The 13489-nt window shown below is 45.4% G+C and overlaps 1 protein-coding gene across 8 annotated transcripts in view; it reads right to left on the bottom strand.

The window, feature by feature from the left end:
* Nucleotides 1-13229, bottom strand: part of CRTC1 (CREB regulated transcription coactivator 1) — a 363687-nt gene extending 350458 nt beyond the window's left edge. For 7 of the 8 annotated variants that reach the window (XR_011020507.1, XR_011020508.1, XR_011020509.1 and 4 more), the window contains exon 1: nt 13043-13228. Coding sequence is in view for 4 of the 8 variants with exons in the window: in XM_068233922.1 (XP_068090023.1) it covers nt 13043-13168 (126 nt within the window). In the remaining 4 variants the exon portion in view is untranslated. Of the gene's footprint in view, nt 1-13042 lie in introns of all 8 variants that reach the window. The other variant, XM_068233924.1, reaches the window with a different exon arrangement.
* Between the last annotated feature and the right edge of the window lie 260 nt (nt 13230-13489).

The raw sequence follows: 13489 nt of genomic DNA, 5'->3' as shown, positions 1-13489 counted from the left end.
ACAACTGTAATTTGAACTCTCAGCTGTGTCAGCTGGTTGCCTCAGCAGAGCAGCTAATTTGTAAACACAGGATGTTCATCCTATGTCGGCTTCCATTAAAGCAGGAAGTACACACACTGGAGATTTATTGCAGGATTAGTTTCAGTTGTAACAAATGTTTTTCTTTAAAGGTTATTATGCTGTTGCTAATGTTTTAGAGCAGAGGGGAAATTTCCTTCTTGGCATCTATAAAATCATCTAAAAGACTGTACGAGGTTGAAAAGTGCACCTCTGCACCCCCCATTGCTATGCCCCTGCTCTAAAGGCTCCATGTTAGACTGCAACAGCAGATATGTGAAAATTATCACCTGTCCTCTATAGGTGATAAAAAAAAAAAAATCCTTCATTATCACCACTTATCCGTACATTTATTCAATTAAGAATTTCAAAGTGGAGGAAATTTAGTCACTTTTCACCGCATGTGGAAAATTAAGGAGATAAGTCTTTGAGCATTACACAATGGTGATCTTTTGGGTGATAATTTGCACATATTATTTTACCACATGGGGTAAGACATTGTGAATAGAGCCCCTTGTCAACAAATTGCCTTTAACCACTTCACCACTGAGGGGGTTTTACCCCCTGACCACCAGAGCAATTTTCACCTTTCAGCGCTCCTTCCATTCATTCGTCTATAACTTTATCATTACTTATCACAATTAAACGAACTATATCTTGTTTTTTCCACCACCAATTAGGCTTTCTTTAGGTGGGACATTATGCCAAAAATTATTTTATTCTAAATGTGTTTTAATGGGAAAATAGGAAAAATGTGGGAAAAAATTCATTATTTTTCAGTTTTCGGCCATTATAGTTTTTATATAATGCATGCTACTGTAATTAAAACCAATGAAATGTATTTGCCCTTTTGTCCCTGTTATAAAATCGTTTAAATTATGTCCCTATCACAATGTTTGGCACCAATATTTTATTTGGAAATAAAGGTGCATTTTTTTCAGTTTTGCGTCCATCCCTAATTACAAGCCCATAGTTTATAAAGTAACAGTGTTGTACCCTCCTGACAGAAATATTTAAAAAGTTCAGTCCCTAAGGTAACTATTTATGTATTTTTTTTTTATTGTACATTTTTTTTTAATTAAAAAAAAAAAAAAATTGGGAGTGTGGGAGGTAGTGAGTTAATTTTTTGTGTAAAAGTAATTTATTTGTATGTGAAAAATGTTTAGGGTGTAGTTTTACTATTTGGCCACAAGATGGCCACAGTAACTTTTTGTTTAATGCGATCTCCAAGCAAAACCTTCCGGACTCAGAGGAAGTACTAGGAGGCTGGGTGTTTTTTTTTTTTCTTTTTCACAATGATCGTGCTGCTGATCGGAGAGCAGCGGATCATTGCGGGTCTTAGATCAACGAACGGGAATGGATTTTCCCGTTCATTGATCTCCGGGCGAGCGGCGTGTTTACGAGCGGCCGGCGGCGTGTTTACGAGCGGGAGCGCGGGCAGCGGCGGGAGCGCAGAAAGTACGGATTTCTCCGTCCCTGGGGGTTAAAGAGACTCCGTAACAAAAATTGCATCCTGTTTTTTATCATCCCACAACTTCCAAAAGCTATTCTAATGTGTTCTGGCTTACTGCAGCACGTTCTACTATCACCATCTCTGTAATAAATCAACTTATCTCTCTCTTGTCAGACTTGTCGGCCTGTGTCTGGAAGGCTGCCAAGTTCTTCAGTGTTGTGGTTCTGTGATGCATCTCCCCCCTCCAGGCCCCTCTCTGCAAACTGCCTGTGTATTATTTAGATTAGGGCAGATTCTCTCTTCTCTCTTATCTTTTACAAGCTGGATAAATCCTCCTCTGAGCTGGCTGGGCTTTCACATACTGAGGAATTACATACAGGCAGAGCTGTCTGCACTCTGCAGGAAGAAACAGCCTGACACTTCAGTGGAAGATAGCTGCAGGGGGAAAGAAACACACAGATGATCTCTTGAGATTCAAAAGGAAGGGTGTATACAGCCTGCTTGTGTATGAATGTATTTTCTATGTGTGGACATACTGTACATCAACCTACTTCCTGTTTTGGTGGCCATTTTGTTTGTTTATAAACAAACTTTTTAAAACAGTTTTTAACCACTTTTAATGCGGCGAGGAGCGACGAAATTGTGACAGAGGGTAATAGGAGATGTCCCCTAACGCACTGGTATGTTTACTTTTGTGCGATTTTAACAATACAGATTCTCTTTAAAGGATGGAAAAAGGGACGGAGAAATTCGTACAGGCGGGGGTAAAGTGGTTAAAACCACCAGCAAGCAAGAAAAAAAAAAAAATACATGATATTTAACCACTTAAGGACTGCAGTCTTAAAACCCCTTAAAAGATTAAAGAAGTTGAAAATGGAGCACCAGTACTGCTATTAAGGATTTATTGCGTCACGTAGGCATTACAGACAAACCAGAGTGAAGGGTGGCAAACCCTTCAATACCTTGGGGTGTCTTCTTTCTAAAATGGGGTCACTTGTGGGGTTCCTATACTGCCCTGGCATTTTAGGGGCCCAAAACCGTGTGCAGTAGTCTGGAAACCAAATGTCTCAAAATGACTGTTGAGGGGTATAAGCATCTGCAAATTTTGATGACAGGTAGTCTATGAGGGGCCAAATTTTGTGGAACCGGTCATAAGCAGGGTGGCCTCTTAGAGGACAGGTTGTATTGGCACTGAAGTGCAGGAAGCGCAGGATGTTCTCAAATCGTGACCTGGACATGGCACCAGAGAACATGGGCATGTGATGTATTGGGTGCGTAGACCAATAAGACCGCAATACATTCTTTTTGACTAGACCCATGTTAAGGAAAAGGCCCCAAAAAATGCTACATTCGGAAACTTGGAGTGGTTTCCACCGAAAAGGCTGGGCACGGTAGCTTCTTGGATTGGCAGTTGCGTATTGTGTGGCATAACGGTTGGTCTCAGCCACAATTAAGTCGTAGAGACCAGCAGTGATCAGGGAAAAAAATTCTGTCACTGCGGTGGGGCGGGTGAGGGTTTGGCCGGGTGATCAAAAGCCCGCAGGGGGCTGATTAGGGCCTGATCTGATGGATAGGAGTGCTAGGGGGTGACAGAAGGTGATTGATGGGTGTCTCAGGGGGTGATTAGAGGGGAGAATAGATGCAATCAATGCACTGGGGAGGTGATCAGGGGGGATCTGAGGGTGATCTGAGGGTGTGGGTGGGTAATTGGGTACCCGCAAGGGGCAGATTAGGGTCTGATCTGATGGGTAATCGATGGGTGATTAGAGGGGAGAACAGATGAAAATAATGCACTGGGGAGGTGATCAGGGGGGGTCTGAGGGTGATCTGAGGGTGTGGGTGGGTAATTGGGTACCCGCAAGGGGCCGATTAGGGTCTGATCTGATGGGTAGCAGTGACGGAGTGATTGATGGGTGATCGATGGGTGATTAGAGGGGAGAACAGATGAAAATAATGCACTGGGGAGGTGATCAGGGGGGGTCTGAGGGCGATCTGAGGGTGTGGGCGGGTGATTGGGTGCCCGCAAGGGGCAGATGAGGGTCTAATCTGATGGGTATGATGGGTAGCAGTGACAGGGGGTGATCAGTGAGTGATTAGAGGGGAGAATAGATGCAAGCAATGCACTGGCAAGGTGATTGGGGGGGGGGGGTTGAGGGCAATCTGAGGGTTGGGGGCGGGTAATTGGGTGCCCCAAGGGGAAGATTAGGGTCTGATCTGATGGGTAGCAGTGACAGTTGGTGACGGGGTGATTGATAGGTGATTAGAGGGGAGAACAGATGTAAACAATGCACTTGGGAGGTGATCTGAGGGCGGGTCTGCGGGCAATCTGAGGGTGTGGACGGGTGAACAGGTGCCCGCAAGGGGCAGAATAGGGTCTGATCTGATGGGTGGCAGTGACAGGTGGTGATTGATGGGTGATTGACAGGTGATCAGTGGATGATTACAAGGGAGGAGAGATGTATACAGTACACAGGGGGGGGGTCTGGGGAGGATCTAAGGGTGTGGGGGGTGATCAGGAGCCCCCAGGGGGCAGTTTAGGACCTGATCTAAAATATAGCGTTGACAGATAGTGACAGGGGGTGATTAGGTGCAAACAGGGGTCTAAGGGTGTGATCAGGGGGGGTCTGAGGGGTGCTGTGGGCGATCAGGGGGCAGGATCAGTGTTTGTGGGTGCTTACTAGGGGGGCTGTCCCAGTGATCGAGGGACCACCAGGGCAGGAGGCAGCCTGTATAGTAAGCTTTGTATAGATTACAAAGCGTATTATACGCTTCCTGTGCGGCAGATCGGGGGTTAACAACCCACTGGCGCAGCTAATTGGCCGGTGGAGCTAATTGGCCGGCGGGTTGACGTCGCGGGTGGGCGGAGCCTAATGCCGCCGGATGCGCGCACATCTATGCGCGCGATCCTTCGGCTTTTCGGGGGCCCAAGGACTCGACGCCGGTGGGCGTTAGGCGGTCCTGGGCGTGCCACTTTACCAACGCCCATAGGTAGTGGGCGGTCGGCAAGTGGTTGAAGTAGGTTTTTTTTACCTGCCGGTACTTTTTCCATTTGAGAAATGCTGAAAAGTCATTCTCTTATGAGAAAACTCGGGAGAAAAAGTTAATTGCATATGGGCCCTGGAGGCTGACATTTATTTACTTTTAAACAATGCACATTGGCTGGCTGTCCTGCTGACACTGCATCTAATACTTTTAGTCATAGACCCTGAACCAGCATGAAGATCAACTGCTTCCGTAAAAATCAACAAGATTAGCCACATGCTTGTTTCAGGTAGGCCTGAACGATTTTAGGAAAAAATTGAATTGAGCGATTTCTGTCCGAAATTGCGATTTCGATTTGATTCACGATTTCCTTCAAATCAAGATTTGTTCCCCCTCTTTGCCTGTTTGTTCCCTCTCTGTCCCCGTCTCTCTTTGTGCCCCCTTTGCCTCTGGGTCTCTCTCTTACCCCCTTTGTGTCTCTGTGCCCGCTCTATTTCTCTCTGTGTCTCTCTGTGCCTCCTCTATCCCCCAAGCTGCATCAGTTCTGGACATAGGTTAAAGCACGAGTCCAGCGATGGCAGTCTATCCACTTTGCCTCCTGCAGGCTCTAATGCACGGAATACTTCCTGTATGTCATGTGACATACAGGAACCCAGAGTTTTGCCAAGCACAAGAGCCGGCAGACGGTAATAGAGGACGGACAGCATTGGACTCGTGCGGAAAGTATGTCCAATGCTGCGGTCCGCACGCGCCGGGACTTTGGGGAAGTTTGAAGCCACTTCTTCAAACTTCCCCATGTGGAAATGATGGGATCGTGATAATTGCCGCTTTGACGATTCCGAAATTGTGTTCTTGGTGATCGCGATTTCGATTTAAATTCGATTTATCTTTCAGGCCTAGGTGTGTGATTCAGACACAGATGACCAAAAAGATCTGCAGGACTGCCAGGCATTGTTGAAAAGGAAATACAGTGGTGTGAAAAACTATTTGCCCCCTTCCTGATTTCTTATTCTTTTGCATGTTTGTCACACTTAAATATTTCTGCTCATCAAAAACCGTTAACTATTAGTCAAAGATAACATAATTGAACACAAAATGCAGTTTTAAATGATGGTTTTTATTATTTAGTGAGAAAAACAACTCAAAACCTACATGGAGCTGTGTGAAAAAGAAATTGCCCCCTGAACCTAATAACTGGTTGGGCCACCCTTAGCAGCAATAACTGCAATCAAGCATCTGCGATAACTTGCAATGAGACTTACAGTGCTCTGGAGGAATTTAGGCCCACTCATCTTTGCAGAATTGTTGTAATTCAGCTTTATTTAAGGGTTTTCTAGCATGAACCGCCTTTTTAAGGTCATGCCACAACATCTCAATAGGATTCAGGTCAGGACTTTGACTAGGCCACTCTAAAGTCTTCAATTTGTTTTTCTTCAGCCATTTGGAGGTGGATTTGCTGGTGTGTTTTGGGTCATTGTCCTGCTGCAGCACCCAAGATCGCTTCAGCTTGAGTTGACGAACAGATGGCCGGACATTCTCCTTCAGGATTTTTTGGTAGACAGTAGAATTCATGGTTCCATCTATCACAGCAAGCCTTCCAGGTCCTGAAGCAGCAAAACAACCCCAGACCATCACACTACCACCACCATATTTTACTGTTGGTATGATGTTCTTTTGCTGAAATGCTGTGTTACTTCTACGCCAGATGTAACGGGACACAAACCTTCCAAAAAGTTCAACTTTTGTCTCGTCGGTCCATATGGTATTTTCCCAAAAGTCTTGGCAATCATTGAGATGTTTTTTAGCAAAATTGAGATGAGCCTTAATGTTCTTTTTGCTTAAAAGTGGTTTGCGCCTTGGATATCTGCCATGCAGGCCGTTTTTGCCCAGTTTTTCTTATGGTGGAGTCGTGAACACTGACCTTAACTGAGGCAAGTGAGGCCTGCAGTTCTTTAGATGTTGTCCTGGGGTCTTTTGTGGCCTCTTGGATGAGTTTTCTCTGCGCTCTTGGGGTAATTTTGGTCGGCCGGCCACTCCTGGGAAGGTTCATCACTGTTCCATGTTTTTGCCATTTGTGGATAATGGCTCTCACTGTGGTTCGCTGAAGTCCCAAAGCTTTAGAAATGGCTTTATAACCTTTACCAGACTGATAGATCTCAATTACAGTACTTTTGTTCTCATTTCTTCCTGAATTTCTTTGGATCTTGGCATGATGTATAGCTTTTGAGGTGCTTTTGGTCTACTTCTCTGTGTCAGATAGCTCCTATTTAAGTGATTTCTTGATTGAAACAGGTGTGGCAGTAATCAGGCCTGGGGGTGACTACAGAAACTGAACTCAGGTGTGATAAACCACAGTTAAGTTATTTTTTTAACAAGGGGGGCAATCACTTTTTCACACAGGGCCATATAGATTTGGAGTTTTTTTCTCACTAAATAATAAAAACCATCATTTAAAACTGCATTTTGTGTTCAATTATGGTTTCTTTGACTAATAGTTAATGGTTTTTGATGAGCAGAAACATTTAAGTGTGACAAACATGCAATAGAATAAGAAATCAGTAAGGGGGCAAATAGTTTTTCACACCACTGTATATGTGGAAGCGTCCAAATGTCTCTCACTTCAGATTACTTTTAAAGGGAGCCTAAACTGAGAAGGATATGGAATTTTTTTTTTATTTTAAAATAATACCAGTTGCCTGACTCTCTTTCTGATCCTGTGTCTCTAATACTTTCAGCCACAGCCCCTAAACAAGCATGCAGATCAGGTGCTCTGACTGAAGTCAGACTGGATTAGCAGCATGCTTGTTTCAGGTGTGGATTCAGAAACTACTGCAGCCAAAGAGTTCAGCAGGACTGACAGGCAACTGGTATGGTTTAATCACTTATAGCGGACCCAAACCAAACATTTTTTTAATTCAAAAATATTTAGCTGCACCACTCTGACACATACAAATATAAATAAACACTCCTTCAAGCCTTAGAGCATTTTAGTGCATGCTTTTCATAACTAGGGTTATACAGGTGGCAGCCATTAGCAATTCCTCCTTTGCTGGACACCACCTACTCCACCAGTTTGCCGAATTCTGTCCCGGCAATATAAAAAGAAGGGAGGGGTTCCTCCAATAAATGTAAAATATTTTATATTTGTCATCATGCATCATTATAATTTAGAAAATAGATTTAATTTATGAAATCATGTATTTTTAATTTGGGTCCACTTTAATGACAACCTGGCGTATAAAAACGTCCTGCTAGAGCCTCTTAAAGGGGAACTGAAGAGAGGGGTATATGGAGGCTGTCATGTTTATTTCCTTTTAGACAATACCAGTTGCCTGGCAGCCCTGCTGATCCTCTGCCTCTAATACTATTAGCCATAGCCCCTGAACAAGCATGCAGCAGATCAGGTTTTTCAGTGGTTCAGACTTATAAGTCAGATCTGACAAGACTAGCTGCATGCTTGTTTCTGGTTTTAATCAGATACTACTGCAGAGAAATAGACCAGCAGGGCTGCCAGGCAACTGGTATTGATTAAAAGGAAATAAACAGGACAGCCTCCATATACCTCTCTCTTCAGTTCCCCTTTAACGTCGCCAGGTTGTTTTTATAAGTCAGACAGATCTGCTGCCGCTGTGCGCGTGCATGCGTGCGCCCCAGTGCGTGCATTCACGTGCGCGTGAAAATAGTGGGAAAAAACACCATTGAAAAAAAATACACCTGTCAGGAACCGGCCTGCGGCACGCCTGCGTATACGGTTCCCGACTGCGGGTTTGACCAGATCGAGAGGGGAAGCAGCCTTAGTCAAGCTAAAACAAGGCTGTGACCCCTCAGAACACTTCTCACTGCCACCACTAGCTGTTGCTAGACACTTCCACTCTGCTGTCGAGTTACTCGCACTGGTGTTTTTATACGTTGGATCAGCTGCCTGCTTTAGGCCAACGTATGACAAACGCCCCACACACACGCACAATTGCAATCTTACACTGTAGTAAAGCAAAACCACTAACAGTCGTTCCGCACGATACTGTTAGACTTCCCACTCTGCTGTCGAGCGCAGAAGTGCCCCATACACACAATGCAATTACAATCTTATACGGTGGTGTTGCTCAAACGTACAATCAGGCATGGACTTCTACACAGTTACACTTCAGTCTCTTCTAGGCTATGAGTGTTAGTTTAGTACAGCAGAAGTCAAACTTATTAAATACTGATTTAATATTCCAGGAAAAAAAGTGGAACAATGCAGAAAATATATACAAAAGATGTACAAAAAACAAAGTAAAAAAGTTACATAGTAAAAGTTACAAGGATACACAACAAGACAAGTTGCAAATAACGTTACCGCGCAGGTTAGAACGTGGTTGGCGGGAGAACGCCGTTCCGATTCACTTGGGATCCCTCTAGCTATGCGCTACCTCCAAGAGAAGATGATTTGTGACTGTCCCAGGCTTGAGTTATATAGTCCGCTTGGGGGCCTGGGGCATTGAATGTTCCATCGCCAGAACTAACGCAATTTCCCAGACGGTGACATCACGGTCTGCCGAACCCCTTGTCACATCTGGGCTAGATGTGACATGCGAATTTCAAGGCTTTTGCTTTCACACTTTGCAGACTTCAAAGTAATTATATGTTAGTTTTGGATCTTTCAGAGATTTCAAAACACTTCCATAAAATCCAATTTCCACAGGTAAAAATTGTATCAAAAGGACTTCCCTACTCCAGGTGACAATTGATTAAGGCTTCCTCAACATTCCAGCAGGCTGTCATATGGAAATTCCATAGTTTTTTGTTAGCCTTTGAAGTTCCCTGACTCTGGCCTGATTTGTATATTGGGACAATGGGGCTTCAAATTAGCTCCCTGCTCCCAGAGAAACTGAGGGTAATTGTATTCCACACTGTCATACAGACAAGTACAGCTTCCCCCAAAGCCAGATGACCACACATACATACGCATCTGAAGTACATAGCAGACAGGAAAATGAAAATATACTACTGTATAATCCCAACATCATAACTAGCTGCTATATCCCTGACACCTTCATTTCCAAATATTATATTGTCAACATACTTTGTACTAGGGACATAATTAAAACCTTGTGATAACCAGGACAAATAGGCAGATAAAATGTGTGGCTTTTATGTACAGTATCAGTGTTTACCGTATATACTCGCATACAAGCCGAATTTTTGACCCCCAAAAAGGGGGTCAAAAGTTGGGGGGTCGGCTTGTATGCGAGTCTTCCCTGGTGGTCTAGTGGTGGGTGGTCGGGTGGTCCGCGCCCCGCTCCCCCCCCCTCCCCGCTCCCCCCGCGGCCGCCGCTGCTATTATACCTTCTTAGCGGCCGCTTCCTAATCCGCGTTCCTCTTCTTTCTCAGAGTGTCAGTGTATCACAGCAGCGCGCCGGGCGCTGCTGCTGTGACGATGCAGGGGGCAGGAAAGAGCGGTTCCCTTGGTAACGCCGATACAGATCGCCGTTATAGGGAGCCGCGCTATTTCCTGCCCCCTGCATCGTCACAGCAGCAGCGCCCGGCGCGCTGCTGTGAAACACTGACACTCTGAGAAAGAAGAGGAACGCGGATTAGGAAGCGGCCGCTGTCTAAGAAGGTAAAATAGCAGCGGCGGCCGCGGGGGGAGCGGGGGGGGGGGGGGGAGCACTACCCACCTATGCTGGGCACTATACTAGCTAAACTGGGCACTATACTAGCTAAACTGGGCACTATACTAGCTAAACTGGGCACTATACTGGCTAAACTGGGCACTATACTGGCTAAACTGGGCACTATACTGGCTAAACTGGGCACTATACTAGCTAAACTGGGCACTATACTAGCTAAACTGGGCACTATACTGGCTAAACTGGGCACTATACTGGCTAAACTGGGCACTTTACTAGCCATACTGGGGCACTATACTGGCTAAACTGGGCACTATACTGGCTAAACTGGGCACTATACTGGCTAAACTGGGCACTTTACTAGCCATACTGGGGCACTATACTAGCTAAACTGGGCACTATACTGGCTAAACTGGGCACTATACTAGCTAAACTGGGCACTATACTGGCTAAACTGGGCACTATACTGGCTAAACTGGGGCACTATACTGGCTAAACTGGGCACTATACTGGCTAAACTGGGCACTATACTGGCTAAACTGGGCACTATACTGGCTAAACTGGGCACTATACTGGCTAAACTGGGCACTATACTAGCTAAACTGGGCACTATACTGGCTAAACTGGGCACTATACTAACTAAACTGGGCACTTTACTAGCCATACTGGGGCACTATACTAGCTAAACTGGGCACTATACTAGCTAAACTGAGGCACTACCTACCTATACTGGGCACTATACTGGCTATACTGGGCACTTTACTAGCTATACTGGGCACTTTACTAGCTATACTGGGCACTATACTAGCTATACTGGACACTACCTACCTATACTGGGCACTATACTAGCTATATTGGGACACACTGGGGGGCTGCACCAATCCAGCATTTCCTACCCCCGGCTTATATGGGGGTCAATCATTTTTCCCTGTTTTTTCAGGGAAAAGTTGGGGGGGGTCGGCTTATATGCGAGTATATACGGTATATTAAAACTATAGGGGATGAAATTGGAGAAAGTGTATTTTTTCATTTTTTGCTTGTTTTTCCCTTTAAAAATGCATAGAAAATAAAGTAATTACTGAAAAATATCAATTCCAAAAAGTCCAATTGGTGGTGAAAAAAAAAAAAAATATAAATCATTTAATTGTGATTAGTAGTGATTAAGCTATTGGCAAATGAAAGGGATGAGCACTGAAAGGTGAAAATCACTCTTGTCCGTTAGGGTAAAAACCCCTCTGGGGTGAAGTGGTTAAAAGGAAACATCCATATCCCTCTCAGTAAAAGTTCCCTATCAAATCTGCCGGACGTCATGTCACATAAAAGTTGAAAAATTGGCCAATCAAGATTGGATGTGTGTACCAGGCTTTAGAAGCACATTTTTTCTCTATCCATGTTTGCAACTCTACTTTTACCACTGGAGAAGACATGGTCAAGAAGCTCACGGCTACTTTCACACTGATATCTTGAGGCAAATACAAACGCTTTGTTGATGTCGCCAGATGGAGATTGGGACCTGACATTAGGGCCAAGGCTGTTGCTCACTTTCAAGTCAGTGGCGTGTTCCGTTCTATGCAGGGTGCGGAGTGACGCTGTGCAAAGCAGGTATGTGAGGTCAAAGCTATTGGCTGTCACTCGGCCAAAATGATCAGCCGGTATGGAAAGTAGACAGAACGCTGGCCGTGCGGTCAGCAGCTGCTGTACACATACTGAATTCTTGGAGAGACCGTCATTATCGGCCACCTTTCATCTAGCGTATTTACAGGCCTTTGCATTGCCTAGGACAAAATAATCGCATCACAAATGCAATGCAAATATGTTATAATGGGATGTCCACATCGGTGCATTAGCAGTGCGGCACAACAACATGAAGTGCTGTGCGGTCCTGGACAAGGTGCGTGTTTACAGATGCAGTGAGGCATACTTTTATGTGTTGCAAGCTTCACTGTATGCATCGCATGCACAATGCGACTTTTACCCTCCGTGGCCTTACGATCCTATCTTTACAGGATAAGTAACGCAAAGACCCAGTGTGATACAAGCCTACAAATAACTGCCCAATGTTTTTTTTCTTCCCCAAAATACATAAAAAATATCTATAACTCTGGTTCTATCATATCAAAATATGCCAATTCTGTTTGTGCCAAAAATCTATAAACCAAAATGTTCACAAATATGAACCATAAAGGGCATTTCCACATTCCTGCCATGCAGTATAGCATAAAATCCATTAAATCTTTAGAGATATACAGTAAATATAGCATGCGCTTTTAATTTTTAATGGCACATTGTATACAAACACACATTGTTTAGCAAAATTCAGCAATAATCAGCAAGAGAAACTTGCAGTGCTTGAATGCACATACAACACACTCGAGCAAAACAAACTTTAGCGCAACAATTGGAAACACCATGCATAAGCAGCAGGTCACTCGGCTATTTGCTCCCAGGATGAAAGTGTGATGATTACACACACACACACACAACAGAGGGGCTGGCTACTTGTAGCTGTCAGGCCCGGCCAGCAGCATCACTCACATTCAGGCATGTATAATGCACCAGCTGACACCTCAGAGATCCGGGCTGCAGGGAGGGAGCGAGCGCTGCTGGAGCGCAGGTGAGTGAGGCGCCCCATCTAGGCAGCCTGGAGGGGCATCAGAGGGGGTGTCAGAAAGATGCTGCTGGGCTGAAGTGACTCTCACTGACAGGCCTACATGTCAGCCAGTGCACGGTGGCCTCCTTCCAGAGCCCTGCCCCAAGGTGCTCGGCTGTCCCCCCCTCCCACACACCAGAACAGGTGGCCGCCTCCTGCTCTGCCCCGGGGGCTGTCTACTAATGAGGTGCCTGCCAGCCGTGTATATATATATATATATACATATATATGTGCTTCTCTGCAGCAACGTACACCGCGGTGTTCTCCAGTATCCGCCCTACTGCTTACCCGAGCTGCCCGGGTGATGCTCAGGTCTTTCATCACCTCCTCGAAAGCTGCCGTTTCCTCCGCTTGTTTTTGATTGTGCAATGCGATTTTCTCACTGAATTTCCGCGGATTGTTTGAGGTCGCCATCTTCCCTCCTCCTCAGGATGCGCGCTCCCACCCTGGACGTGACGGAGGCAGGGGAGAGCCACGGAGCGCGACGTCACGGCGAGCGCGCTTCCCTCCCTGTGTACACTGTACAGCCAGCCGCTCTGCCTGCGCTTGGGTGCGCTGTGCGGGGGGATTGGGTGTCTCACGCCGCTCTGCTCCGACGAGTCACTCAGTTACGAGCACTGTGCCTGAGACGCACGCTGCTTCTATTTCCCAGTCAAATCTGATAACCAAATAGTAGAGCATTGTACGCCGCGATATCATCTGTGTTGGCCAAACTAAATAAAATAAGAATCTCAA

This window comes from Hyperolius riggenbachi, chromosome 1 (genome assembly GCF_040937935.1).
Source record: "Hyperolius riggenbachi isolate aHypRig1 chromosome 1, aHypRig1.pri, whole genome shotgun sequence".
Classification (NCBI taxonomy): domain Eukaryota; kingdom Metazoa; phylum Chordata; class Amphibia; order Anura; family Hyperoliidae; genus Hyperolius; species Hyperolius riggenbachi.
Note: the sequence above shows the minus strand (reverse complement) of the source record. Positions and strands in the feature narration are given on the sequence as shown.